This window comes from Selaginella moellendorffii, unplaced genomic scaffold (genome assembly GCF_000143415.4).
Source record: "Selaginella moellendorffii unplaced genomic scaffold, v1.0 SELMOscaffold_8, whole genome shotgun sequence".
Lineage (NCBI taxonomy): Eukaryota > Viridiplantae > Streptophyta > Lycopodiopsida > Selaginellales > Selaginellaceae > Selaginella > Selaginella moellendorffii.
The window spans coordinates 2,353,121-2,378,648 of NW_003314269.1; the positions used below are offsets into that span (position 1 = coordinate 2,353,121).

The 25,528-nt window shown below is 51.0% G+C and overlaps 9 protein-coding genes and 1 pseudogene across 11 annotated transcripts; 2 read left to right on the plus strand and 8 right to left on the minus strand.

Annotated features, from left to right (window-relative positions):
- Positions 1 to 112: 112 nt before the first annotated feature.
- On the plus strand, positions 113 to 2,827 carry LOC9632117 (probable polygalacturonase). Its single transcript, XM_002967001.2, has 5 exons — positions 113 to 803; positions 1,202 to 1,322; positions 1,441 to 1,615; positions 1,672 to 1,742; positions 1,815 to 2,827. The coding sequence occupies exons 1-5, from the start codon at positions 411 to 413 to the stop codon at positions 2,489 to 2,491; spliced, it is 1,437 nt and encodes a 478-aa protein (XP_002967047.1). The 5' UTR covers positions 113 to 410; the 3' UTR covers positions 2,492 to 2,827.
- Positions 2,828 to 3,691: 864 nt separating this feature from the next.
- Positions 3,692 to 5,417, minus strand: LOC9635724 (probable polygalacturonase). The gene is made up of 5 exons (XM_002967354.2): positions 5,026 to 5,417; positions 4,844 to 4,964; positions 4,620 to 4,794; positions 4,487 to 4,557; positions 3,692 to 4,354 (listed from the first exon to the last, which is right to left on the minus strand). The coding sequence occupies exons 1-5, from the start codon at positions 5,407 to 5,409 to the stop codon at positions 3,738 to 3,740; spliced, it is 1,368 nt and encodes a 455-aa protein (XP_002967400.2). The 5' UTR covers positions 5,410 to 5,417; the 3' UTR covers positions 3,692 to 3,737.
- Positions 5,418 to 5,702: 285 nt separating this feature from the next.
- Positions 5,703 to 6,884, minus strand: LOC9632118 (momilactone A synthase). The gene is made up of 2 exons (XM_002967355.2): positions 6,740 to 6,884; positions 5,703 to 6,642 (listed from the first exon to the last, which is right to left on the minus strand). Exon 2 carries the CDS (start codon positions 6,619 to 6,621, stop codon positions 5,788 to 5,790), a length of 834 nt encoding a protein of 277 aa, XP_002967401.1. The 5' UTR covers positions 6,622 to 6,642; positions 6,740 to 6,884; the 3' UTR covers positions 5,703 to 5,787.
- LOC112345285 (pentatricopeptide repeat-containing protein At4g02750-like) lies at positions 6,657 to 8,697 on the minus strand. The gene is made up of 2 exons (XM_024671669.1): positions 6,819 to 8,697; positions 6,657 to 6,758 (listed from the first exon to the last, which is right to left on the minus strand). The coding sequence occupies exon 1, from the start codon at positions 8,517 to 8,519 to the stop codon at positions 6,936 to 6,938; it is 1,584 nt and encodes a 527-aa protein (XP_024527437.1). The 5' UTR covers positions 8,520 to 8,697; the 3' UTR covers positions 6,657 to 6,758; positions 6,819 to 6,935.
- Positions 8,692 to 12,138, minus strand: LOC112345284 (pentatricopeptide repeat-containing protein At2g13600-like). Its single transcript, XM_024671666.1, has 2 exons — positions 11,674 to 12,138; positions 8,692 to 11,608 (listed from the first exon to the last, which is right to left on the minus strand). The coding sequence occupies exon 2, from the start codon at positions 11,593 to 11,595 to the stop codon at positions 8,695 to 8,697; it is 2,901 nt and encodes a 966-aa protein (XP_024527434.1). The 5' UTR covers positions 11,596 to 11,608; positions 11,674 to 12,138; the 3' UTR covers positions 8,692 to 8,694.
- Positions 12,139 to 12,188: 50 nt separating this feature from the next.
- Positions 12,189 to 15,669, minus strand: LOC9632119 (1,4-alpha-glucan-branching enzyme, chloroplastic/amyloplastic). 3 transcript variants are annotated; one of them, XM_024671667.1, is made up of 15 exons: positions 15,585 to 15,669; positions 15,452 to 15,523; positions 15,184 to 15,394; positions 15,052 to 15,121; positions 14,717 to 14,986; positions 13,761 to 14,667; positions 13,591 to 13,707; positions 13,480 to 13,542; positions 13,321 to 13,428; positions 13,172 to 13,270; positions 13,060 to 13,127; positions 12,934 to 13,015; positions 12,762 to 12,878; positions 12,545 to 12,708; positions 12,189 to 12,489 (listed from the first exon to the last, which is right to left on the minus strand). In XM_024671667.1, the coding sequence occupies exons 1-14, from the start codon at positions 15,642 to 15,644 to the stop codon at positions 12,547 to 12,549; spliced, it is 2,406 nt and encodes an 801-aa protein (XP_024527435.1). In that variant the 5' UTR covers positions 15,645 to 15,669; the 3' UTR covers positions 12,189 to 12,489; positions 12,545 to 12,546. The 3 variants fall into 3 exon arrangements, with proteins under 3 accessions (XP_024527435.1, XP_002967402.2, XP_024527436.1); XM_002967356.2 differs by having other exon boundaries at positions 15,460 to 15,523; positions 15,585 to 15,607; XM_024671668.1 differs by lacking the exons at positions 15,184 to 15,394; positions 15,452 to 15,523; positions 15,585 to 15,669 and having other exon boundaries at positions 15,045 to 15,122.
- A 565-nt stretch (positions 15,670 to 16,234) lies between these two features.
- On the minus strand, positions 16,235 to 17,900 carry LOC9632120 (cytochrome P450 CYP736A12). The gene is made up of 2 exons (XM_002967357.2): positions 16,992 to 17,900; positions 16,235 to 16,930 (listed from the first exon to the last, which is right to left on the minus strand). The coding sequence occupies exons 1-2, from the start codon at positions 17,835 to 17,837 to the stop codon at positions 16,289 to 16,291; spliced, it is 1,488 nt and encodes a 495-aa protein (XP_002967403.2). The 5' UTR covers positions 17,838 to 17,900; the 3' UTR covers positions 16,235 to 16,288.
- Positions 17,901 to 19,023: 1,123 nt separating this feature from the next.
- On the plus strand, positions 19,024 to 21,125 carry LOC9632121 (annotated as a pseudogene).
- Positions 21,126 to 21,172: 47 nt separating this feature from the next.
- On the minus strand, positions 21,173 to 23,659 carry LOC9635725 (NADP-dependent glyceraldehyde-3-phosphate dehydrogenase). The gene is made up of 9 exons (XM_024672123.1): positions 23,557 to 23,659; positions 23,046 to 23,180; positions 22,765 to 22,958; positions 22,527 to 22,655; positions 22,216 to 22,472; positions 21,997 to 22,152; positions 21,565 to 21,943; positions 21,366 to 21,482; positions 21,173 to 21,306 (listed from the first exon to the last, which is right to left on the minus strand). The coding sequence occupies exons 1-9, from the start codon at positions 23,657 to 23,659 to the stop codon at positions 21,193 to 21,195; spliced, it is 1,584 nt and encodes a 527-aa protein (XP_024527891.1). The 3' UTR covers positions 21,173 to 21,192.
- LOC9632122 (probable 2-oxoglutarate-dependent dioxygenase ANS) lies at positions 23,655 to 24,896 on the minus strand. The gene is made up of 3 exons (XM_002967359.2): positions 24,419 to 24,896; positions 24,034 to 24,361; positions 23,655 to 23,981 (listed from the first exon to the last, which is right to left on the minus strand). Exons 1-3 carry the CDS (start codon positions 24,868 to 24,870, stop codon positions 23,721 to 23,723), a joined length of 1,041 nt encoding a protein of 346 aa, XP_002967405.1. The 5' UTR covers positions 24,871 to 24,896; the 3' UTR covers positions 23,655 to 23,720.
- Between the last annotated feature and the right edge of the window lie 632 nt (positions 24,897 to 25,528).

Genomic DNA, 25,528 nt, shown 5'->3' on the forward strand with positions numbered 1-25,528 from the left:
GTTGACTTCCACGTAGAAAAACAAGGGTTCAAACTATTTTCCCTGTCTTTAGGGCTTTTAGATCGGACGGCTGGTATCGCTCCCCTGCTTTTAGGGCTCTTCCAGAGAACGAGACACTCTCTCCGACGAACAGGGCAACAGTGGTCACTGGTACGGTGCGAGAGAGGAGGCCTTCATTAAATGCCATAAAAAATCCCTCTCTTAGAAGTTTGGAGTAGCGGCCATCAAGGAGAATTGGGCTGGAATTCCTTCCTCTCCTCCGCCGCGATCTGGATCTAGGACCGATTGGCGCCTCTTCCTCCTCCCGAGAAGAATCTCGCCGCCCAGTCCATCAACCGGATTCGCGACAGTGGGAGAGGATGTGAGGGGGGACAAGGGCGAGCGCCGCGCGGAGATCGATCGACCAGGCAATGTGTGTGCTGTCGATCCTGATTGTGCTGCTACTGGGCCGAGTCGAGGCGAGCGTGGGCAGATCTCCACGCCACCGCCACACCCACCATGAATTCTCGCTTAGGGCTCCTCATGGTGGGGGATCGCCAGCGCCAGCTCCGGGCTGCTGCTCGCCGCGGAGCCTGCCCAAGCGCCCGCACAGCGTGTCGATCACCGATTTTGGCGCAGTGGGCGACGGCCGGATCGTCAACACGCTCGCGTTCCAGAATGCGATCTTCTACCTCAAATCTTTCGCGGACAAGGGCGGGGCGCAGCTCTACGTTCCTCGCGGCCGATGGCTCACCGGGAGCTTCAATCTAACCAGCCATCTCACGCTCTTTCTCGAGGAAGGGGCGGTCATTCTTGGATCTCAGGTAGTGTTTCTCTTCTTCTTCCTCTATTTGCATTGCATGAAAGCAAGAGAAGAGAAAGCTTTCTACTCTTCTCTCTTCTTGTTCTCCCATTTCTCTTTCTCCAAGCCTTTACTGCTACTGTTCTTCTGTGCGTGGTGCAGAGTTTTTCCTTCTGGAAAAATTCTCTTTTTTTTCTCTCTAAATCCTTGGATTGTTCCAATGCTCATCCCTGGGTGTCTCAAGAATTTTCTACTCCAGCTTAACTTTTGCCCAAGTTTGAGCTAGAAAAACTAGTGTAAAAAAGTACCAGTCCTTTCTGGTTGCTGTCCAGCTTGCTGCATCGCGTCAGGCTTTGTTGAGCAGTCCAAAAACTAATTTTTTCTTAGTCGCCAAAGTTCTAAGTCTTTCCACCCTCACAGGACTTACTGGAATGGCCAGTTATCCCTGCGTTGCCGTCGTATGGACGAGGCCGAGAACTCCCTGGCGGAAGACACATTAGCTTGATCCATGGGAAGAACATGGTGGACGTGGTTATCACAGGTATAGTTTTATAGTTTCTTCCTCCTTTGATCGATAGTTTTAGTTTCTTCCTCATTTGATCGATGATATGATATGCATAGTTCCTCGTTAAACGCAAGCTTCCTGTTCTTCTTTCCAGGCGCGAATGGCACGATCGATGGACAAGGCTCAGTGTGGTGGGACTGGTTCCACAACAAGACACTGGATTTCACGAGAGGCCATCTGGTGGAGCTCATTGATTCCCGGCACATCACAATCTCAAACGTTACGTTCAAGAACTCCCCGTTTTGGACTATCCATCCGGTTTACTGCAGGTTTGCTCTTTCATGTCCTTCTCTCGGGAAGAAAACTTTGACGTGATCTTTTGCAGCGACGTCTTGATCCAGGACGTGACCATCTTAGCTCCTCCATACGCTCCAAACATCGATGGAATAGATCCCGGTAAAAAAAAATCTTTTTTTTTGGGTTCCTCGCGTTTGCAAAGCGAAAGCTCTAACTTCCGGAGATATATAGATTCATCGTCGAACGTTTGCATCCGGGACTGCTACATTTCCACCGGGGACGATCTCATCTCGATCAAAAGCGGCTGGGACGAGCACGGCATCAACTACGGCATGCCGAGCACCAACGTTTGCATCCACAACGTCTCGGGACAAAGCCCGACGAGCGCCGGGATCGCGTTTGGCAGCGAGATGTCTGGCGGGATCAGCGACGTTTTCATCAAGAGCGTGAGGGTGGCCAACTCGAGGAGTGGCATCCGGATCAAAACAGGCGCCGGGCGGGGCGGCTACATCACCAACATCTCCATCTCGGACCTCCAGCTCGAGAACGTAAGCGTGGCCTTCGACTTCACTGCCTTGTATGGAGGACACCCCGACGATGGTTACGATCCTCGAGCTCTTCCAGTGATACGAGGGATCTCCATCAGGGACGTGGTTGGACACGAGATCGGCTGGGCCGGGTGCATGGCCGGACTGGAAGAAGCTCCATTCCGCGACCTTTGCTTCGCCAACGTCTCCTTGTCGGTGGGAGCTGGAGCGTGGAATTGCTCCAATACGTATGGATTCTCGGAGAGGGTGGTGCCATCGCCGTGCTTGGAGCTGGACAGGAAGCAGCAGCAGGACGGTGGCTTTTGCTTTGGAGAGGCGAGTTCGTGCTTCGAAGCTATCCGGCAGTACGATTCTTCCTAGGATCTGGGAGCTGATTCATGCGACGGGAGACCACGGAGCGATCGAACGACCAGCTAGTGATCGGCTAGAAGAAGAAGAAGAAGAGGAACAAGAAGGAAGATCAGAGGAGGGAGAAAAGCTTCCAGCGGCTTGTGAATAATTCTTTAGCGACAGGCAGGGCGCGACGAAGCCTTTTGATCATGGGATGTGAATAGGCACAGGAGGCATCGAGAGAGCTTTCTTCTCAAGAAGCTGGCATTTTTTTTTTTCTCTATTTTTTCTAAAAGTATGCGTTTATAGGAAACGCCTAGAGAAATAAGCCACGAACTAAATGCAAAGTGATATCTTCGTTCTTAAGACCTTGCTTTTCCTTTCTTTTCCTTGGCTTTGCTTGCTCCAATCGTCACAAAGATGGCCGCGGCGGCGTAGAATCCTTCGGTGCTGGGCTCGCGCAAGCACCAGTTAGCTTCCAATCGAAATCTCTGTGACACCATACAATCCCCCCATCTGACGCATCGGACAACACAAACTCCGAGCCATCCTTTCCCTTTGTTTCTTCTTTCTTCGTCCTCTTCGTCTTCGTTCACACGGCGCGGACTTCCACCTCCAGCCCCGCGGCCACCGCGGCGGAATAGACGTGCCCCTGCACGTAGAGATGCTTGCATGGGAAGCCCAGCGTCAAGCTTTGCCCCGCCGCCACCTAGGAGCGTGAAAAATCGAGCCTGATCTTGGCTTGGCGGGAGCAGTGTGATATTTCCCATGGAGATTGTATGTTAGTGTCAAGCAGTGGCCAGCCGTCACCTCTACAACTTCGTTCTCGCAGCCCAGCCGATCGCTTGATCGCTTCCAGACCCAAACGTTTAACCACGATCTCTCCGGCCGAGTGGCAGCAAGGGGAGCGAGACAACGAGCGAAGCCAGCACTTGGATCTCGCCACCATCGCCAGGAAGCTTGGAGGAATCGTGCTGACCGTAGACGCTGAGCTTGTGGAGCTTGGGGACGAGTGACTTGATCTCGCCGCTGGCCGGGAGAAGGAGCGCCTTGATGTCCAAAGCGCGAAATCACTGCTCTCCCTGCTCGCAGGGCTGCAAGCCGTGTTGCTAATCCCTGGTTTCCACCATCCTCACCTGGTAACGCGATGCTCCTCTACGCCGATGATCCATGAGCTTCTTTGTAGGAAATCCCAGTCCAACAAAAGGCATATACTTATAATTCTTCTTAACATATAATTAATTAATTTATATTAGTGAAAAATAGAAAATGAAAATCAAGACCAACATTCTGATTCTAGCTGAAGCTCGGGACATGGCGGAGGAGAAACATGCCGCGAATATCCCTCTATGTAGCTACAGTTCCAATGGTTGCTCTTCCCATTCAGCTCCAAGGCCACATCGGTGAAGCAAGTGTGGCGAAATGGCGACTGTGGCACCCCGCGAAAGTCACCCGCGCGGTTAACCCTCATCCCAACCACGTCCCGGAACGAGATATTCTCGATGGTAGCGAACGCGCTGGCGTTATACCCGGCGTCCGGGTGGTCACCATAGATCCCAGTGAAAGAAAACGCGACCCCGGTGTCGAGTATCTCAAAGCTCGCAAAGCTCGCGTTTCTGATGTAAGCCCCCCGGCCCGCGGAGGTCTTGATGTGGATGCCCTGTACGGCCCCGGAGATGGAGACGCCGTACGCGTGGACGTTGTAGATGCCCCCGGACATCTCGCTGCCCAGGGAGATACCGTGGGAGCCGCTGACGGTCAGGTTGACGAGGAAAACGTCGTGGCTGGGACGGTTGAAGGCCAGGCCGTACTCGTCCCAGCCGCTCTTGACGGCCACTGCGTCGTCACCGTTGCTTATGTACGTGTCGCGGATGCACACGTTGGAGCTGGAGTCTGCGGGGGAATATACACCCATGGTCAGCGCGGGATTGACTAGAAAGTTGACTAGAAGTCAAAGTGGCTCTAGCTATCAGCCAAAGCAAAGCTAGATTCCGTCTTATTTTATAGAGGGGAGAATGATCTAACCTGGATCGACTCCATCCGTATTGGGCGCCTTGTGAGGTGCCAAAATGGTGACTCCTTTGATCATCACGTCACTGGGCAAGAAAAAGAGGAGAAGAAAAGCTCTTCTTTTAATGCCAAGGATGGCTCATAATACCTCGTGTAGACGGGATGGAGCGTCCAAAAGGGCGAGTTGATCAAGGTAACGTTGTGGACGAGGATGTTGGAGGAGAACATAAACTCGACGAGGGAGCCCCGGGTGTGCTGGAGGGTTTTGGAGCGGAATCGGTTCCACCAGACGAGGCCTTGGCCATCGATGGTGCCATTGTTTCCTGGAAAAATCAAGTGTTTTCCAATCGATCACTAAGCGTTTATAAATACCCGTGATCGCGACGTCGGTGATCCTCAGCCCATGAAGCAAGCTCGTGTATCTCTTCCCTGGAAGCTCTCTTCCTCGCCCATACGATGGCAAGGGATCGACCACGGGCCAATCTTGAGGATCCTGCGAAGAAATCCAGAAAAAAATCGGAATTTTTTTTTCCGTGCTAGAACTCTTCTCTTACCTCGGAGGCGAGGATTGTGGCGTCCTGTTCCAAAAAGAGAGTCATGTGGCTCGTGAGATTGAAGCATCCGGTGAGCCATTTGCCTCGCGGGATGTAGAGGGTCGCGCCTCCCAGCTTGCCAAAGCTGCCAATGTGATCGATCGCCTTCTGGAACGCCTTGGTATTAAGCGTGATCCCATCGCTCACTCCCCCAAAATCGGCGATGGAGAAAACGCGCGGCCGCGCCCTCGATAGCCCCGGGACCAGCCTGCTCTCCACGCTGTTGCATCCCTGGATCGCCGGCGAGCAATCACCCATCAGGAACAGCGATGGCGATGCTAGGATGATGATCAACAAGAGAATCCTCGTTGCGGGATTCACTCTCCCATGAATCTCAAGCTCCATCAGTCGATCGATACCAAATTCTTCCTTTCCTCTCTGTTTTGTTTTTGGACGTGGCGGCCCCAAAGGAATTTCTAAGCAGCAAAAAGAAGATGTCGCAGGGAAACGACAGCGAAAGATCGCTGGGCAGCCGTCGATACAGCGAATCCAACGGCCCCAGCGCTTCTTCCCCACCTTATAGCTCTCGTGACTTGTAAGTGCTCTGCCAAATCTTTTTTTCCTCCTTTGTGTCTGTGCGTCGCGGTTTTCTCTTGAATTTCCACTGCGATTGGTATCTTTCGCTCATAAATCACGAGAGCTCTGGAATCACTGCGTTTGATTGCAACCTCTTCAAATCCAAATCGTGGGATAGATGGTTTAGTACCAAATCATCTTCTTTTTCTAGCTTGAAGCAGTGGCAAGCATCATCCCGATCGCATCAAACGACTTGTCCGTCACGGTGCTCGCTCCATCCAGCATCAGCTCATGCCCGCTCACGAACCGCGAGTCCTCGCTAGCCAAGAACACGGCCGCATTGGCAACATCCTCCACGCTCAGCGCACTCTCCAAATCCTCTCCATACCTGAGCGTCGTCGCCTTAGATGCCACAGCCCTGGCCCCATTCTCGTCCATCCCGGGCACAGCCTTGCGGAAGTAGCGCACAAACGCGGGCGTGGGAATGGCGCCCGGGGAGATGGCATTTGCCCGGATCCCATACCGCCCGAGCTGGACGGCGGCTGTCCGGGTTAGCCCGACCACCGCGTGCTTGCTGGCGGTGTACGCCAGCGGTGCGATGCCGGCGGCGCCCGTGACGTTGCTGGCCGTGTTGATGATGACGCCGGAGCCGCGCGGTACCATGTGCCGCGCGGCGTGCTTCATGCCCAGCGCCACGCCCGCCACGTTGACCGACATGACCCGGTCAAACGCGCGGATGTCGAGATCCCGGACGTCGCGGCCGCCGGGCTCCCCGACGCCGGCATTGTTCATCATGATGTCGAGGCGGCCGTGTCGGGCAACCGCCGTGTTGACCAGGGCCTCCACGCCGGCCTCGTCGGCCACGTCGCAGTGGACGAATGTGGCTCGCGGCCCGATCGCGGCGCAGACCTTCTGGCCGAGCTCGTCCTGGACGTCGCCCACGATGACGAAGGCGCCGTGTGCTGCGAATTTGATCGCGATGGCCTCGCCGATGCCGCTGGCTCCGCCCGTCACGATCGCCACTTTGTCTTGCAGCTTCATCTCTTGATCGAATCTAATGATCTGAGAAGGTTCCAAGATCAAGAAGAGATTTAGTGGACGAACACTCTCTACTTTGATATGCAGTGCCGGATGGATCAGTGGACAAGATGGAGCCTACCTTCTCGATCAAGTAGTCACTAGGTTGAGAGGAAAAACCTTTGAATCACTGCAACATTTGCATTTCCAACTACGATTACCTGAGATCCCCGCCGAGATCCTATCAAATGCCGGCTTTGCCCTGGAGCTTTTCCCCACACTCTTCTGCTCTATATAGCGTGCTCTATCCGCAAATGCAGCTGCGGACACCACAAAAGTCAAGATGGAGTATTTTGATGTTTCATTGTCATGTGGCCACCCACATTATTGAGCAACACGTAGACCGCTCGGCCGCGAGGATTCGAACGAAGCACCTCTTTGGCCGCTGCGTTTGCGATGGTCTTCTTCTCCTTGTGACCCAAACAAGCTGCGAGCAGGCACGTCCAGTCGAACACATCCGGCTCGAACGGCATATGCTTGATGAGATCCTCCGTGTCGTCCAGATGCCCGGCTCGTCCCAGCAGATCGACCATGCAACAGTAATGCTGCCTCGTCGGCCGCAGCCCGAAATCCACAACCATGGATCGGAAGTACTGCCGCCCAGCATACACTCTCCCGGCATGGCTGCAAGCAACGAGTATAGAGTTGAAGCACAGCTCCTCGGGAGGAAAGATGGGCTTCATTCTCTCAAACACTTCAAATGCCTCTGTGTAGCGGCCGTTGTGGGCGTGTGCTGCCAGCATGGCAGTCCACAGCACCAAATCCAGCTCCGGAATTGCCCGAAACAGCTCGCTGGCAATGCTGACGTGCCCGTTCTGGGCATATGCCACGAGCAGCGCCGTCCACGTCACCTGGTTTCGTTGTGGCATGTCATCAAACAGGTGCTTTGCTTCGCTCAAACACTCGTGTTGAGCGTATGCTGACATCATCCCCGTCCATGTCATGACATCCTTGAGAGGCATGCAGTCAAACAGGCATTTTGCTTTCTCAAGGTGCCCGGATTGGGCATATCCAGTCAGCATTGCGTTCCAGCTTACGAGGTCTCTGTGTGGCATCTTTACGAGTATATCTTCTGCTTCCATAAGTTTTCCTGCTTCTAGATAGACTGTCAGCATAAGCGTCCAGGATACCAAGTCGTGCTCTGGCATTCTAAGATATATTTGCCTAGCTTTCTCGAGATGCCCGGTTTGGGTATATGCCGTAAGAAGAGAGTTCCAGGCTACTAGATCTGTTTGTGGGAGGTTTTCAAACAATGTTTTAGCATCGTTGATGTTTCCGGCTCCGGAATACATCACCAAAACTGAGCTGCAAGAAATTAAATCCCACTCTGGCATATTTTCAAAAAAGATTTCATGCGCTTGAGAGATATGCCCGGTTTGGGCATAACCACAGAGCAGTGTCGCCCACGAGACCATGTCCCTCAGCGCCATGCCCTCAAAGATCTTCTTGGCATCCCGCAAGATTCCTCCATTCACATATGCCGAGAGAATAGCATTGTAGGATATCATGTCGGGTTCTGGGATCCTGTCAAAAACACTTTTGGCTGATTCAAGGTGCCCAGCTTGGGCATATGCTGAAAGAATCGAGTTCCATGACAATATACTGCGGTGGGGCATAAGATCAAACACCTGACGTGCCTTTTCAAGATGCCCGTTCTTGGCATATGCTGAAAGCATAGAATTCCAAGCAGGCGCGTCTTTGCTGGGCATCTGGTGAAACATGCGCTCCGCTTCTTCGAGATATCCAAAGGAGGCATACGCCACCAACATGGCCGTCCACGCCACAAGATTCCTGGAAGGCATTCTCTCAAACAGCTGCTCAGCATCTCGCAGATGCCCATTCTGGGTATATGCGACGAGCATAAAGTTCCAGGAATAAGAATCTCGGGACGCTCCAATGGCATCAAAGATCCTCCGCGCTCCATATACGTTTCCCTTTCTTCCATGGACTTTGATCTGCTCGTTGAGGGACGAGACTCTCAAATCCAGATCGGTAAACGAAGAGACCTCTAGCGCTGCTCGAATCGAGGAGGGATTACTAAAGATCAATCAGGTCGTGATAGATGTTTGCCATGGAAACGTAAGTGGCAGCATCGCCTTGACCCAGCTCCAGCAAAGAATCAAACGCCACCTTTCCAACCACAGCGTTCTTCCACTTCCCACACGCCGCAAGAACCGTCATCCAAGTCACTCCATTCGCCTCAAACGGCATGGATTCCACCACCGCCATCGCCTCCTCCAGCCGGTTCGCTCGCCCAAGAAGATCAACCATGCAGTGGTAGTGCTCCAGCGAGGGAGCCACGCCACAGCTGGAGCTCATACTCTCGAAGATCTCCCTCCCTTTGTCCACGAGCCCCGCACGGCTACACGCGGTGAGAACCGACGCTAGCGTGATCTCGTCCGGACGCAAGCCTTCTTCCCGGAACCTCGGAAACAAGCCAAGAACGCTAGCGGCGTCTCCCTGGCGAGCATACCCGGCTAGAATTGCGTTCCAGGTGACCAAGTCGCGCTTCACTCGAGCGATGGTGTCAAACTCTCGCTGAGCCGCCGCCATGCTACCGCATTTCCCATAGACGTCCACCAGCGAGCTCTCCAGCACGACGTTTCGATCGATCCCCCGCCGCAGGAGCTCCGAGTGGATAGATCTCGCGATGCCCAGCGATGCCACCGCGCTGCAAGCCTTGAGAGCCGCCACCAAAGTCCGGGAGTTTGGACGAGGAGATCCTCCGCTTCCACTTCCCATGCACGAGAAAAGCTCGAGAGCTAGCTCCGCCTCGGCGTTCTCGGCATAGCCCAGGATCAGTGTGTTCCAGGACGAGTCGCTGTGGATCATCGCCCTGTCAAACACTCTCCGCGCGTCCACCAGGCTTCCACACCTGGCGTACATGTCGATCAGAGTGTTCGCCACCATTGTGTTGGAGCTGTGATCGCTTCTCTCCACCTGGGAGTGAATCGCCATGCCGGATCGCAGTGACTCCACCTTGACGGTTCTTCCATCGATCTTTGCTGCTCCCACCTTCTCCTTGGCCGCCAGGCCAGTGCAGGCTTTGATGGCCGCGACGAAGGCTGGGACGCTTGCTACGTAGCCTTTCCTCGACTGCAAGCTCGCGAAAATTTCCAGACCCGCCAGCTCCTCGCCACCCTCGGCGTAGCCTTGGATGAGAGCGGTCCATGCCGAAAGATTGAGGCCGGGGATCTTGTCGAAAACTTTGCGAGCGTCAACCAGGCTGCCACACTTCGCGTACATCTCCACCAAAGTGCTCGCCACGAAAACGTCCGAGTCGCAGCAGCCACTCTTCTCGGCTTGGAGATGGATCGCCATGCCTGTTTCCAGCGAGAGCTTCTTCTTTTCGGCCTGGTTCTCGTCTTCCTTGGATGCAAGAACTACACACCCCTTGAGCGCTGCGAAGAAAGTCCGAGCATCCGGAGCTTGGCCTTCCTTCTCCATGCGAGAGAAGAGATTCAAACACTTCTCGCCTTCTCCGTTTTCGGAGTATCCCAGCATCAAAGCGTTCCACGAGACCGTGTTGCGGCGACGAATCCTCTCGAAAGTCCTGCGAGCGTCCACCAGGCTCCCACACTTCGCGAGCAAATCCACTGCCGAGTTTGCCACGAAGATGTCCTCCTGGAAACCACTTTCCACAGCCTCGCAGTAGATGTTTCTAGCTCGTTCCAGTGACTTGAGCTTGAAACTCTGCTCGTCATCTTTGGTGGCCTCCTCCTTCGCTGCCAGGCCGGAGCAAGCACTCATCGCAGCGACAAAGCTTAGAGCGCTTGGAGCGATGGACGAGCGCATGCACGAGAAGAGTTCCAGAGCGAGCTCGTGTTCGCCATTCTCGGCGTATCCCATCACCAAGGCCGTCCATGAAACCGTGGTATGAAACTCCATCCTGTCGAAAACTCTGCGAGCATCCAGCGTGCTCCCACACTTGGCGTAAACGTCGAGTAGAGTGTTTGCCACGAAGATGTCCGAGGTAAGCCCTCCACACTCGAGCTCCAAAGCCATAACTTTTTCCAGGGACAGAAGCTTGACAAGCTTTCCTTCGATTAGATCGCCATCTTCTTTCGCCCCCAGGGCAGCGCAGGCCTTCAATCCAGCGACGAACGTCAAGGCATTAGGACTCTCCACGCGTGGGAGAAGCTCCAAAGCCAGAGCTCCTTCTTCGTTCTCTGCGTAGCCGAGAACCAAAGCCGTCCAGGAAACTACACTGTGACTCGCCATCCTGTCGAAAACTCCTCTGGCATCGATCATACTCCCACACTTCGCATACATATCCACCAAGCTGCTGGCCACGAAGATATCATCGGCGTTGTGACCAGACCTCACAGCTTCCAAGTGTATATCCATCCCCGTCTCCAGCGACTTTAGCTTGACAATCCTTCCGCCAACGAGCTTGCCATCTTCTTTCGTTGCAAGGCAAATGCAAGCCTTGAGCGCAGCTAGAAAAGCTCTTGAGTCTCTCGATCCCATCCTCGCGAAGAGCTCTAGCGCCTTCTCGCCCTGTCCGTGCTCGGCATACCCCAGCATGAGTGCCGTCGCCGATACCACGCAGTCGTAGCTCATCCTGTCCAGGATCTTGCGAGCTTCTTCCAGATCCCCACACCTCGAGTAAAGATCCACCAGCGAGCTCGCCACAAAGCCTTCCATCTCGCAGCCACACTCCACAGCCTGGGAGTGGAGAGCCACGGCCTTCTTCAGAGTCTCCACTTTTAAAACTCTCCCCCCACCACCACCACCACCTTGTTCTTCTTGAAGCTTTCCTTCTTCTCGAGCGGCCAGGCTGCTACAAGCTTTCAGTCCAGCAACCAGAGCTCGAGCTCCAATCGGTCCACAAGCATCGGGTATGCAAGCGAAGAGCTCGAGCGCAATCTCGGCCTCCCCGTTATCAACGTAACCGAGAACGAGAACAGTCCAGGACACCACCGTGTGCTCCGGCATCGTGTCGAAAACCCTGCGAGCATCCATCAAACTCCCACACTTAGCATACATATCAACCAAAGAGTTTGCTACCATCACCTCAAAGTCACAGCCAGCGATGGCAGCTCGAGAATGGAGCGCAAATCCTCTCTCCAGTGACGTTATCTTGATCAAAGCTCCTCCAGCATCTCGGCCGCCTTGCTCGATCGCTGCCATGGAGACGCAAGCCTTGATAGCAGCAAGGAAGGTGAGGGAGTTTGGCTGGCAATCCATTCGAGAGAAGCAGCCGAGCGCTGCCTGGCCTCCTCCAGGGGAGTTTTGCGCGTAGCCGAGGATGAGGGCGTTCCAGGAGACGACGTCGCGCCGCGGCATTGCGTCGAAGGCCTGGCGCGCCTCGGCCATGGATCCACACTTTGAATACATGCTCACCAGGGTGTTCGAGACTTGGATGCTCTCCCTGGCGTCGCTGCATTGGGCGATCTGGGCGTGGAGGATCCTCCCCTTGCGCAGGTCCCTGGATTTGCCACACTCTTTGAGCTGAGCGACCAAAACCCTTGTGCTCATGCAACCTAGGCCAAGAGCCCTAAATGAATACCATCCGTTGGATGGTCCTATATCCAATGGCTAACATTTGATTAAGCCGAATATTCTCGCTCTGGGAAGGCTTTCTTCGAACTGGTGTGAGAAGCACCAGCTTGTCTCCGTGAGAGATGGTCGAGCTGAGCGATTTGAAGGACAACTGTTTGAGCCAAGGCGATGACAGTGAGGCGGATGAAGAGTATGGTTTCGATGACGAGATCATCACATTCACTCGTTCGAGACCCGAATCCTAAACTGTCCGGATCCTAAGCTGTCCGCCTGTTTGTCACTTCCCTTGCTCGGACGATCGACCAAACGAAAGTCGTGGTTGACAACCTGCTGATTAGAGCACCAGCTCACACACCGTGTTGTCGCCTGATCAATCACGTACCTTTAGTCTTGTGAGAAGTCAGGGATGTCGTCCATAAAATTGAATGGAAGCTCCTTTTGTGCGGCGGACTGGGATATAAGCTGCAAGACGCTTGCCGCTGGCTGGCTTACATCCTCGTTCTCTTCCTCTGATTGGACGGCGTCTTTCGGAACTTTGAAATAAACCTGGTGGAGGATAGGCTTTAAGCTCTTTGTGAGCGAATGAGTAAATGATTCACCTGGCATGTCCGAGCTGGTGACAGAACAAGGAAAGAGCTTGGACGATTGTTGAAGTTTGTTTCGGGCCTCCCAGGGATGCCTTCGGGACTGGTGAAATGGTCCACGTCATGACCAACCTGGCAGGGAATTGAAACATGTAATGAAAGAAAGAAAAAAGAAAGACGAGTTTACCCGGACGCGGCCACCAAAGTCAAATGCATCACTGTCTAAAGCAATTTTGTACTTTCCGGGAAGATCACATCCAATCTTATACCTGCAGAAAAAATGAGATCCCATACAAGTTGAATCGCCACATACCCCTCATAGGTTGTCTCCGGATGGAAGTTGAACACGAAAACTAAGTCTCCTCTTTCAAAGACAATGACCTGAAATAATTGTTGAGATTTTGATTGAATTTGGAAAGCTGCACCTTGTCTTTGTCGTGCGTACTCGAAACAATTAGAGGTAACGTCAGAAAGTGATATTTTTCCTCCAGCGCATTCATAGCTTTGTCAAATTCGTTCATAAACTGAATGCCGCGAATCAAAACACGCACAGCAAATGACAGTCACGGCAAACCTTGTATCGAAGATGGTCCGTGTCGACCAAATCCCACTGCCGTCGGCATTTATCATAGCTCCACTTGTTACCCTCTCTGGGAAAGTCGATCCATTCTGGATGTCCGAACTACAAAATAGCTCAAATAAATTTATTAGCCAGTCAAGCAAACTAGCGTACCTCATTTCCCATAAAATTCAAATAACCATCTCCTCCAAGAGCCATTGTAAGAAAATGGATCATCTGCAATTACTGATGTTCATATAAACGATCACTAATCACTACTCATACCTTATGAAGTGCGATCCCTCGTTCAATAATGATGGATTGCTCTTGCAAAGCGGACATTCCTGCGTACATTTCTTTGTCCATAAGCATAAAAGCTAAGGTTTTGTCTCCCACCAGAGACTGCAAACACAAGCGTAAACAAGTTTTCCAAAAGCAGCTCCCAAATTATCTACCTGGTCATGACTTTCTGCATAGGCGATAGCCTTTTCAGTGTATCTCCTGTTCAAAAGCGTTGATGCTATCTCAGCCATTGACCAATGCTCATCGGCCACTTCCTTGAGAAGCTTGATCCAGGTATCTGGAATTCCCATGGCCAAGCGGTAATCAAATCCCACGCCTCCTTCAGAAACGGGCCTACCAAGCGTTGGCATTCCCGAGACATCTTCCGCAATTGTCGTTGCATCCGGATAAAGAGTGTGAACGAGCTCGTTGGCGAGCATAAGGTAGACAGCAGCATCCACATCGCTGGCTTCGCTGAAGTAATCTCGATATCTTCCTGAGAATGACATGTGTATCCCGTGATGATGGTACAGCATAGAAGTGACTCCATCAAAACGGAACCCGTCAAACTGGTATTCTTCCAGCCACCACCGCAAATTCGATAGCAAAAACCTTTCGACCTCCCAGTTGTTGTAGTTGAAAAGCCGACTGTCCCAGAGCTTGTGATAGCCTCGATCCCCTGTGTGGAAATATGATTCCTGCGTTTGTTGCCCCAAGTCGAATCCGTTCAAACCATCCTTAATGTTGTTGCTTGCATGGCTGTGCACAACGTCCATCAGCACCCGTAAGCCCAGAGAGTGAGCCCTGTCGATCAAATACTTCAACTCTTCAGGAGTTCCCGAGCGGCTGCTCACACCGAAGAAATTTGTGACATGGTAGCCAAAGGAAGCGTAGTAAGAGTGCTCCATCACTGCCATCAGTTGAACCGTGTTGTAGTTGTTTGACTTGATCCGAGGAAGCACATTGTCTGCAAAGTCGATGTAGGACGCTACACATGGCTCCTTGGAACTCATGCCAACGTGTGCTTCGTATATGCGAGGAACGACAGGCTTGGGAGGTCGTGGATGCTCAAACTTGTACCTGATGGACAAGAAACTCATAAGACCGATTCACAGAATGAAATCAATACCTCTGATCTTCCGGTGGATTCCACAGAATTCCGTCGTAAGAAGCTCCCATTTTCCCAGCTTCCACAGTCGCATACTTTATCCACGCAGGTATACGATCGATCCACTGGCCATCCCCCCTCTGCATCCGAAATTTAACTCTGGATCCATGGGGAATTCCGGGCTTCCCATCAACATCTGGTATGCGTACTGACCACACACCATATTTATCCTTCTCCATCGGGTGGCTCCATCCATCCCAGTTGTTAAAGTCCCCAATAAGCTGAGCCGCTCTATTGAAATGAGAAAGCATGAGTTTATAGGAAAAGAGTTTAGCCACCAAAGATTTACTTCTTACTGTGCAGGAGGAGCCCATTCCCGGTAGACTATATAACCATCCTCGTAATTAAATCCAAACTTCTGAAAGCCTAGAAGCTTAAAAAAAATAGGATCAAGCAAAGAAAAGTAGACAAAAGATGAGCTTGCTTACCCAAAGAAAACTTCTCAAGACCACCTTCATACTTCTCGATGGCTTTCTTCCTCCCCTCGTACTGAGAAAATCGGTACTTAAGATGGTCCTGGTGTGGAGCCAGCAGGGGATCGACTCGCACAACAGGCAAATCCTCCCTTGCTACATGCTCCTCGGTCTTCACTGCCTTGATCACTGAACGGTGGAAATTCCATCGCGGATCAGCCATAATCTGCGACAAGGAACATAATCAAGAGAATTCCATCCTCGCTCGTCAAGCTCAACGTACTTTCTGACCTGACACGAGCGTCGATCGCCGGAGAGGCCCCAGGCTCGACCGAAGCGGCTGCTGCTGGCGCTCCTGTGACAGATCAACACGATCCAACGCTAGCACGCAATGCCGGCAATCAATCGGTCCATACCTTGGAGCTGGAGCAGGGCGAGATCGCCGGACACACGGAGGAGGCAATGGCGACCTCCATTCTCGCCCCAGGAATTTTCGATGTATCGACCCTAACTTCACACAAATTTGCCACGTGGCATATTCTTAGTTAATTAGCTTTATCTAATTAAAAATCATGCTTAATTTTGCTAGAAATCTTTCTTAGACACGTGAAACTTCCATGCTTGACCCAAAGTATGTTAACCCATGTGCAGACCCAGTGTCATGGTTGTGCAAGGCATGCCAAGGCCATTGCTTTCAAGGATAAAACAATTTTGATTCTCTCAATTGTATATTCTCCTATATAAAATTTACAAGCTTTCTAGAGTAAAGTTTTAGCCAGGACAATTTTTTCCACTCAATTGCAGGAACCACTTTAATTGTTCTAAGGCTTTCTTGGCATTAAAAAGGCAGCAAGATCTGACATGGAGAAGTGATTAAAAATAAAGAGTCACATTGAGCTATTGTCCTTGTTATAACTATTGTGTTTCTTGATCACACGATGGATTTGGAGCAAACAACAGCCTGTTCCGTGAGCTGCTGGACCCATGCAAAGACATAAATATTAATCAATAATTCGTAGAATTCTTCAAAGGTAACAAACGAAATCGATGACTTCCAACCGTGCCCTTTTTCTACATTTTAGCTTTATATGTTACATAGGCGTACAAGTTAATATATGAGTTACGAAGCTGCAAGAGTGTCAAAAGCACACTGCTCAAGTCTTGGTGATACTTGAGCGACAACAGCATCTGCAATAATATTAATATATCCAGGGCCGCTGTCCAGGGACAACTTCCTTGTAGCTCCATCCCGAAATCTCCAGTCAAACCCATGGATCAAGTTTGAGAGCACCAACTGAACATTCCGCAACCCAAGAGGAAGCCCTGGACAACCTCGCTTTCCTGATCCAAAGGGAAGCAACTCAAAGTCATGGCCATAGACGTTGATGTTGCTACCAACAAATCTCCCAGGCTTGAACTTGTCCGGATCGTTTGGCCAAGCCTGGGAGTCCCTTCCAATGGCGTACGTGTTGATGAGAACGGTTGCCTTTGCTGGAATCTCAAAGCCCGCAACTAGTCGAGGCTCTGGCGAGGTGTGTGGGATCATCAGCGACAGCGGGGGATGGAGACGAAATGTCTCCTTGATAACAGCGTTGACAAGCTCCAGCTTCGCCAAGTCCGACTCTTCCACCATTCGATCTCGCCCAACCACGCTTTCAATCTCTTCTTGGAGTTTCTCCATCCACTCGGGATTGTGGAGAAGCTCGGCCATAGCCCATTCCACCACGGTTGACGATGTCTCGGAGCCACCAAGCAGTAAATCCTAGTAGAAAACACCATGCGAGAACAAAGATAGCCCGAACAAATCAAGAGTTTTCACTTACCATTAGCAAGGCTTTGAGATACTGGGTCTGTTCAGGGCCGTCCACTCGCGCCTTCGTCATCTCCACAAAGTCTGGAATTTCTCCGGGTCTTTGCTCGTTCAGAACTTTGTCCAGGAACGCATCCATCCTCTGGTGAGCTCGTCTACAACGGGCTATGCTCCAGTCGAGCCAGCCGACACTGGGGAAGTAATCTGCTATGGAGAACGCCCCGGTTGCATTCATCACCTCGTCAATCACCCCCACAAATTCCCGCGCATGGGGATCATCGGTGGAAGCCTTGGATCCAAAGTAAGTCTTGTTCATGAGGATGCGAGTCATGACATTGAAGCCCAGTGATCTCAGCTTGCCTCGCAGTGCCACTGGTTGATCCGCCTTGGAAGCCTTGGCGAGCTCGGCAGTAAGATCCCACAGCTCGTCCCGGATGATTTTGGTGAAGTAGGTGACCCTCCTGGCCGTGAAGAGCTCCATGGAGCACATCCTCCTAATGTTCTTGTGGTACTCACCCTCAGAATAAGATAAGCTCTTGGACTTGTACAGAAGAATGTCCACGGCCACTCTGGGTGGCCTGCGAGCGAATGCGGCATCGTGGGTCTTGAGGAACTCCCTGGCCATGGCAGGACTGGAAATCACAATGAGTGGCACGGATCCCAGGCGCAAGTACATGAGGGGTCCAAACTTCTTGGAGAGGTGATAGAGTGAGATCTGGGGGATCCTTCCCAGGAGATGGAAGTGGCCGATGAGAGGCAAGGCTCTGGGGCCTGGTGGGAGCTTGATGGCGCGCTTGCTCCACATCCATTGCGTGACGAAGAACACAAGAGTTAGAACGAGGACAATCGCTGGCAACATTCTCAGTCAAACTCTTGGCTTGAGATTGAGACTCTAATCTCTTCTCGAGCGAGTGAATGAGTCTTGTGTCAAACCTTGCTGCCTTTTTAATTAGAATTCGATTAATTAATTTAATCGAGGGCGAGCAGAGACTAGTACTTGGGGTTGCTACTCATTCGGGGGAAAATTTCTATTCAATTCAAGGACTGCTCGAAATTTAGGTCTTGGAGGAGCGATTCGAGCGCGCGCATGAGACATCCATCAGTCTCTCACTGTTTGAATTGACTGTTTGTTACTGCCACACCGGGTTACACATAGTTGCCAGAAAATGTGTGAAACTTAAAAAACATAACGTTTTAAACGTGTTAAAAAACGCCGTTCTAAACTCCGTTTGCACTATTTGCGAAAAGAAAAGGTTTCTTCATGCCGCAAATGCTGGAGCTGAAAGCATGTGATACAAGCAGAGCAGTAAATATTGTCATGAGATTTACACTGGGGGAGCGGACTGAATGTGAGCACATCTTGCTGGAGTTCGGGCAAGAGGTGTGAAAACGTGCAAGGCAATGAGGGAGATCCCTTATGAGGTTCTTAAAAAACCTTGCAACAGTTTTTTCGATTCCGAGCAAGTAGATCCAGCAGATGCCGATAATGGGCATCTGTTGCAGCAAGCCACATAGGGTTCAGGGGGGGAGGGCAGCAGAATTTATGGTGGCAAGCATGGAGAACTGGTTTTGGATCTACAGAAGCTTTTGAGGAACCAAATCAATTGAGGAGTTTAGCATCGGTGAAGGAATGAAAGATGATTTGGAATTAGAAGACGACTAAAATGGCTTCTTTTTTCATTTGTTTTTGTATATTATTTGGTTAGGTTTTATAAATTTAATATTAGATTAAAGTGTCTTTAGTAAATATTAGTGTTTTCTTAATCATTTTAGGCTTTAACATGTAAACGTTAGATTGTCCTGAAAAAAACGTTTTAAACAGCGTTTAAACGTAGACACGTTGGAACGTTTGCACGTCTAGCTGCAACTAGACGTCGATCCCTTCGGAAGGGATCGATCGATTGATCTCGAGCTAGGGATGGTGTTCTGCTAGAATCGGAGGATTTCCAGAGAGAATGGCGACCAGTCGAGCCGTGGTGTCGGGTAATCTAGTGCTTGCGCGGCGGCCCAGCTGCTCGTCCAGCGGCTGTGGCGACAGGGTTGTGAGCGTGAGTGTTGGGCGAGGGAGAGGGATTCGATGCGAGGCGGCGGAGAACAAGAGCGACAATGTGGCTGTGGAGCCACAGCCACATTGATTCGCAAGATCTTTCGCAAGAATTTGATGAGGAGCGACAATTACAACCGGAGTGGATTTGGCTACAAGAAGGAGACGCTCGAGAGGCTGGACCAAGAATACAACACAAGTAAGCTTTGCTCGCCTAGAAACTTTCCTCGCAAAGAAGATCTATTCCTTGTTTTTCCACTTCGCATGAGTTCTTGCGGTCATACTCCTTTGATTTTCTTGCCTGGTTTTTCTACTTACTTCGCGAGCTTTGCTCCAACGATTTGCTGGATTGATGCTTGCTTTGGTATTCCAAACTTCGTGAACTTTGCAAGCCATCTTTCATTTGATGCTTGGTTAAAGATGTTGTTTTTTTCTTTCTTTCAAATGCTTTCATCCTTGCTATGGCATTTCCAACTATTGCGGTCCACTGGCTAAGAGTTTTCAATTTCTGGTCAGGTGACATGCTTAAGTCGCTCAAGGAGAACTCGTACACTTGGGGAGATAAACAGTTCCCCGATCAGCATATCTGGCTCACCAACGAAATCATTCACAATCCAACCGTGAACCAGGTATGAACTTAGAACTCCATTGTCATGCTATATAATCTTTTTCCGCTTTAGAAACTGGAGGAGATGGAAATTAAGATGATCCCTGTGGAGGACAAAGTCAAAGATTTTAGCGTGGTGAAAGAGAAAGACGTCGTTGTGTTCCCAGCATTTGGTGCTACTGTCCAAGAGATGCAGCTCCTCGCTGAAAAAAAAGTTCAAATCGTCGACACTACATGCCCGTGGGTAGCAAAGGTATTGCATTCTCTTTTCCCTTCCTTGTTGGAGCTATGAATAAATCGAGTGTTTGTGGAAAGGTTTGGAACTCGGTGGAAAAGCACAAGAAATCGTCCTATACTTCCGTGATCCATGGAAAATATGCTCACGAGGAGACTGTTGCGACTGCTTCATTTGCTGGGAAATATATTATCGTCAAGAACATGAAAGAGGTTTGTATAGCTTCCTTAGATTTGTTGCATCAATCGCCAAATGATCTTAATTTTCTCTCTACAGGCTACATACGTGTGCGACTACATTCTCGGTGGAAAGTTCGATGGCTCCAATGGAACTAAGGAAGAGCTGTTGGAGGTAAATCTCTGAAAGGAAAGTCTACTCACTCACAAGCCAAGGTTTTCTTTTTTTTGTTTGTAGAAATCTAAATACGCAACCTCCAAAGGCTTTGATCCGGACGACGATCTCGTCAGGGTCGGGATTGCGAATCAGACGACGATGCTTAAAGGGGAAACAGAAGATATTGGTAAGCTTGTAGCCATTGTGTCTCGCGTGATCAAAACCTTCTTCTTGCAGGGAAGCTACTCCAAAGAACGATGATGCAAAAGTATGGAGTGGAGAACACAAACGATCACTTCATGAGCGTCAACACAATTTGTGACGCTACTCAGGTATAAAGTTTCGTCCTGCAATTCGGATGATATCGTAAATCACTGCATAGGAGCGGCAAGATGCGATGTTCACGCTGGTGAAAGAGAAGCTCGACCTCATTATCGTCGTCGGTGGCTGGAACTCAAGCAACACGTCGCACCTCCAAGAGATGGAGAGATCAACAACATCCCCTCTTACTGGATCGACACTGAAGAGCGGATTGGTCCCGGAAACAAAATCGCTTACAGGCTCAACGTAAGAATTTCTAGCTTTCCTCACAGCTCCTCATGAACTTCAAAACTCTGGATTTTGCAGCATGGAGAGCTTGTTGAGAAGGAGAACTGGTTCCCAACTGGACCCGTGACAATCGGTATCACATCAGGCGCTTCCACACCCGACAAGGTATGAGTGAGAATCTCTAAACTCTGATCGCTTGAATTTCCAGTTTCCAGGTCGTGGAGAACGTTCTAAAGCAGGTATTCCAGCTGAAAAAGCAAGAAGCGCTGCTGTGATTTTCCATGGTCTTGTAACTCCAAAGCTTGCAAACGTATGGGCATTTCCCAGAGCTTTCTTATTATTTTCAAAATGAACGGGCGAGTAGCTTGCTTTTAGGGTTTATACCCTCCCCTTCAAAAGGGGAGAACTATTCGTTACTTCATCATTATCACAAAGGAAATAAATTTTCATCCCATGGAATAGGACGGCCCCGGGAGATTGATGACCGTTGTCTTGGTCTTGGTCATCATGTTTATGGTGTTCGTCACGCCTTGCGATCCAATGCCGCTATCTCTGAGACCCTGTAGCGAAACCATTAAAATAAGAACCAAGAGATCATAGAATTCGATGATTGTGGTACCTGGAAGGGGAAGTGATCGGGCCCCCGAGCTGGGGCGGAGTTGATTTGCACGGTCCCGGTCTCCATTGCATCACTCACAATCATAGCCTTGTTGATGTCGCGAGTGAAGACACATCCCTGGAGAAACAACGAAAACAGCGTGAGAACTTTTTGAGGAACTTTGTCCGCTGATAGAATCGATGCTGGAGCTTTGGTTTACCTGGAGGCCGAGGTTGCTTGAGTTGCAGTGGTGGATGGCTTCCTCGACGGACTTGATCCGGATCACCGGGATCACTGGACCGAATGGTTCCTCCCAGGCCAGACGCATATCGGGTGTCACGCGGTCGACCAGGAGCGGCCAGATGAGATTTCCCTTGCGCTTGTAATCCTGGCAGAAGCTCGCTCCCTTCTCGCGTGCGTCCTCGACGAGATCCTCGATGAAGTTGGCGGACGCCTCGCTCACCACTGCCGTGATGTCGCTGTTGTCCTCTGGTGATCCCACCGTGAGCTTGGCGATCCTGGCGTTCACTTTGGCAACCAGCTCGTCCGCCACGGAGTCCATAACCAGGACGAGCTTCACGGCCGTGCAGCGCTGCCCACTGCACAACACGAGAGTATGGTAGGTTCGATCCAAAGAAACTCCAGGACTTGCCTGTATGAGAAGCCTCCTTTGACGATGTTGGTAGCAGCGAGATCGATATCAGCGTCCTCCAAGACGATGCACGCATCCTTCCCTCCCAGCTCCATTTGGAGAGGAATCATCCCAGCCTTCTTGGAGATCGCAATGCCAGTGTCTCCACCGGTAAAACTGCGCAAGAAAAAGAGAAGATCAGTGACACCGCGGTGACGATCAAGAAGAACATATCCTTACCTGATGCAATTCACTCCGGAGTGCATGGTCAGGAAATCCCCAATCTCCGACCCCTTGCCCGTGATGCAGCTGATCAAACCCTTTGGGAATCCAGCAAGGTGGAAGCAGTGGATGGCATGGAGGCCGGCGACGGCGCCTTGCGTGGGAGGCTTGACCACCACGGCGTTGCCAGCGATGAGCGCGGGCGCGATCTTGGAGACGGCCAGATTGACGGGATAGTTGAAGGGAGGGATCGCCAAGATGACACCCAGTGGGATCTGCATGGATCAAAGATCGGTGAGAAACCGCGGTGTGGATCGATCGCTCGATACCTTAGAGGCGAGGCAAAGCTTGTTCCTGTCATTGCCGGTGAAGCTGTCCGAGACGAGGAACTTGCCCTCTGCCAAAACCCTGATCCCTTCCTCCGCCGTGTAGGAGATGAGATCGCCGGAGCGGACGACCTGCGCATCGAAATATCGATCTTGAGATGAGAACCCTGGAAATTTTCGAGAACTAGAGGGAAGAGATAGAGAGGGGGAGAGATGCCATGCATGATCGAGATCGCGATACCTCCGACATTGCATCCTTGGCCGGCTTGGCGATCTCCTTGATCAGGCACTCGGCGATCGGGTTCTTGAGCTCCTTGAGCAGCGACGCCGCCTTGTGGAGCTTCTCGGCCCGCTTCCAGAGGGGAGTCTTGGCCCACACGCGCTGCGCGACCTTGGCGCTGTCAATGGCGCGATTCACTTCCTCCTGCGTGCATGCTGCGAGAAAGAAGAGAAATCACGAGAATGTAGCCCGCGCCGCGTCGATCGATCGATCGATCGATCGCGGCTGGAAATCTCACTCACCCTGGACCTTGTACTGCGCTTCCCGCGTCGCGGGATTGGAGATTGTGACCGATCGCCGCGACGAGGAGGTCTGCCACTCGCCATCGGCGTAATATTTGAAGCTCCCGTCCTCCTCCACGATGTCCTGGAAGGGCCCTGGCAGCCATGGATGGATCAATCACACCGTGAGAATTACAAGCAAGAAGAAACTCCACAATCGATTGACCTAGCCAGCTTCGCCGGAGCGAGAGCGTCGGGATGGATTGCTCGGCGACCGACATCATCTGGATCATCATGGTGGAAGAGAGAAAGAAGAAGGGATTCTATACGAGACGATCACCACGACGCTCTAGAACACGCGCCCTGGGAGAGCTCTCCACTCCGAGGGAAAATGTGGCTGCTCTAGGTCTTTTTATTTGGGCGTGGGTTTTGGTACTTCACACTTGCAAAGGGCTCCCGCCTCCTGCTGCTTCTGGGCCACTGAATCGAGCTGTCTTGTGCATGTTCCAACGGACTTACCAAGATTCCCTACCATCGATGAAAAAGCGTCCTAAGCCGGGTGAAAAGAACGTTTTCACCTGAGGTGACGCTACTGTAGACAAGCCCCTCTTTGCATGTTCAGCGGTCTCCTCCATTCAACGATAGTCAACTTCTAGTACGGTATAGTTTTTATTGTAATGGCCAATGACTATATGGTCAATGGTCAATGGCCCAGTTATCTATCTGGACGTTTGGCTTGCCCAAGTTCTTGAAATTGCCATCCCTCCTCATCTTGTAGTATTCTGCCCAGTTGACCGGCTTGTACTTAGCTGGATGATTCTCGTTGACCAGGTCGGGCAATGGGGCAGCGTTGGTCGCATAGGTTGGACTAAAGAAGACCGGGCAAGAGAAGCGGTCTCTGGTGGAGTTGACCACCACACGATGCTCGATGCTTTGGTACTTGCCGTTGCTCCAAACCTGTGAAAGGTAAACTCTGGAAGAGATGGGGGTGATAGAAAGGAAAATTTACCTGGATGAGGTCTCCAATGTTCACTGCAAATGCGTCCCGGCGAGCTTTCACTTGGACCCACTGATCGTTCCTTTTGGATTTCACTTGGAGCCCCCCAACCTCGTCCTGGGCTAGCAGCGTGAGGGCGCAGCCATCTTTGTGCCTGCTCACTCCAAGAACAAGGTCGGGGGACGGGCACTTTCGGTAGAAATTGAGGCGAACTCGAGTGGATCCTCCCACGAAGTGTTCGTTCAAGGCCTTGGCGGGAGCTCCGAGGCTCTCAACGACGAGCTCCAGGACCTTGAAAGCTAGCGCCTCCATAGCCGCCGAGTAATTCTTGCAAGCATCCCTGTCAAAATCGCATAAACAGATTCCTGGATGATAGAGAACCTCTAGGGAGAAATACCTGAATTCCGGAGGATTTGAAGGCCATTTGTTCGTAAAAACTTGCTTTGGATCGATTTCGGCTCTCTCGCAGGCCAAGTAGTCGTAGACCTCCTTCCAGTCGCGGACATTCTTGGTGAGCTCCATGTCGAAGTATCCCATGGCGTTATCCGCAGTTCTCGTCACCTTGCGCTTCTCCTCGAGATCCAGGTCGAAAAACTCCCTGGCCGACGACTCCACCTCGTCCAGCACACGCTGCGAGACCCCGTGATTGACAATCTGGAAAAATCCCCATTCCTGTGCAGCGTCTCCGATTTGCCGCACAATGCTCTCCCTGTAGCTGCGATCCTGGGGCGATTCCGCAGCCTCCCAGTGCCATCCTTTGAGATCAATCACTGGAATTCCATCCGTGGAATTTACTTGGCCTGGGCGATGTTCGGAAGGAAGAACAAAGACCGGAAGAACTTCAGCCATCGATAAGACCAGATTCACTGAACCATTTCGTTTTCATATAAGCCAAAGTGACACGTGTCATTAGACAATTCACGTATGAAACAAACACATGTTTGTCCTAAGCCCTTTGCACATCATTGAAGAAGTTAATATAATGGATATGCTTTACCGAGTACTTGCCCAGCAAATGCTAGGTGGTTTGCAAAGAAGTTTCTATTATTGAGGTTTATCATTACAATTTATAATGTTAAAGTCATTATAAGTGCTATAGCTTGTTTTGTTTTGGAAATCTAACATAGCACTAATATCTAGAGAAGGAATACTTGCTTAGCAAATGCTGGGTGGTTTACAAAGAGGTTTAATATAAAACCTCTTTATAAGAATTGTAAAAACAAAAAGATCTTGAGGAAGGAAGTGGCTTTGGTGTGTGGTGTTTTGAACTTTAATTCTAAGTCCATGTGGTGATGTGCATCTTGATAAAGCCACATAAAGTTGCCCATGAGTGAAAATTGGGTGGGGCAAGTAAACTCCAACTCGGTCAAATGTTTGTCTTTGGCATTTGGAGATTGTTAAGTAGTAGCCTAAACGAATTGGAAATTGTTTTTTGAACATTTTAAACGGAATGTCTGCATTTGATGGTATTAGTGTGATACGTGGGATAAAAATTCTTGTCCCTTTA

Coding starts and splice junctions, on each gene's coding strand:
- LOC9632122 (XM_002967359.2), bottom strand. CDS start 24,870: ATGGCTGAAGTTCTTCCGGTCTTTGTTCTTCCTTCCGAACATCGCCCA. Junction 24,362..24,418: donor TCAAATCCTCCGGAATTCAG/GTATTTCTCCCT, acceptor CGATTTTGACAG/GGATGCTTGCAAGAATTACT. Junction 23,982..24,033: donor ACATTGGAGACCTCATCCAG/GTAAATTTTCCT, acceptor TACCTTTCACAG/GTTTGGAGCAACGGCAAGTA.
- LOC9635724 (XM_002967354.2), bottom strand. CDS start 5,409: ATGGAGCTTGAGATTCATGGGAGAGTGAATCCCGCAACGAGGATTCTC. Junction 4,795..4,843: donor CACCGACGTCGCGATCACGG/GTATTTATAAAC, acceptor TGATTTTTCCAG/GAAACAATGGCACCATCGAT. Junction 4,355..4,486: donor TACGGATGGAGTCGATCCAG/GTTAGATCATTC, acceptor ATTCCCCCGCAG/ACTCCAGCTCCAACGTGTGC.
- LOC9632117 (XM_002967001.2), top strand. CDS start 411: ATGTGTGTGCTGTCGATCCTGATTGTGCTGCTACTGGGCCGAGTCGAG. Junction 1,616..1,671: donor ATCCATCCGGTTTACTGCAG/GTTTGCTCTTTC, acceptor GATCTTTTGCAG/CGACGTCTTGATCCAGGACG. Junction 1,743..1,814: donor CATCGATGGAATAGATCCCG/GTAAAAAAAAAT, acceptor GGAGATATATAG/ATTCATCGTCGAACGTTTGC.
- LOC9632120 (XM_002967357.2), bottom strand. CDS start 17,837: ATGTTGCCAGCGATTGTCCTCGTTCTAACTCTTGTGTTCTTCGTCACG. Junction 16,931..16,991: donor ATCTCAAAGCCTTGCTAATG/GTAAGTGAAAAC, acceptor GTTTTCTACTAG/GATTTACTGCTTGGTGGCTC.
- LOC9632119 (XM_024671667.1), bottom strand. CDS start 15,644: ATGGAGGTCGCCATTGCCTCCTCCGTGTGTCCGGCGATCTCGCCCTGC. Junction 15,122..15,183: donor TCTTGAGAAGTTTTCTTTGG/GTAAGCAAGCTC, acceptor TTAAGCTTCTAG/GCTTTCAGAAGTTTGGATTT. Junction 13,016..13,059: donor CCGGAGACAACCTATGAGGG/GTATGTGGCGAT, acceptor TTTTTTCTGCAG/GTATAAGATTGGATGTGATC.
- LOC9635725 (XM_024672123.1), bottom strand. CDS start 23,659: ATGGAGGAGACCGCTGAACATGCAAAGAGGGGCTTGTCTACAGTAGCG. Junction 22,153..22,215: donor TCCGGAGTGAATTGCATCAG/GTAAGGATATGT, acceptor TTTCTTGCGCAG/TTTTACCGGTGGAGACACTG. Junction 21,307..21,365: donor CCGATCACTTCCCCTTCCAG/GTACCACAATCA, acceptor GTTTCGCTACAG/GGTCTCAGAGATAGCGGCAT.
- LOC112345284 (XM_024671666.1), bottom strand. CDS start 11,595: ATGCCGGAGCACACGGTGGTGTCCTGGACTGTTCTCGTTCTCGGTTAC.
- LOC9632118 (XM_002967355.2), bottom strand. CDS start 6,621: ATGAAGCTGCAAGACAAAGTGGCGATCGTGACGGGCGGAGCCAGCGGC.
- LOC112345285 (XM_024671669.1), bottom strand. CDS start 8,519: ATGCTCGTCGCATATACCCAGAATGGGCATCTGCGAGATGCTGAGCAG.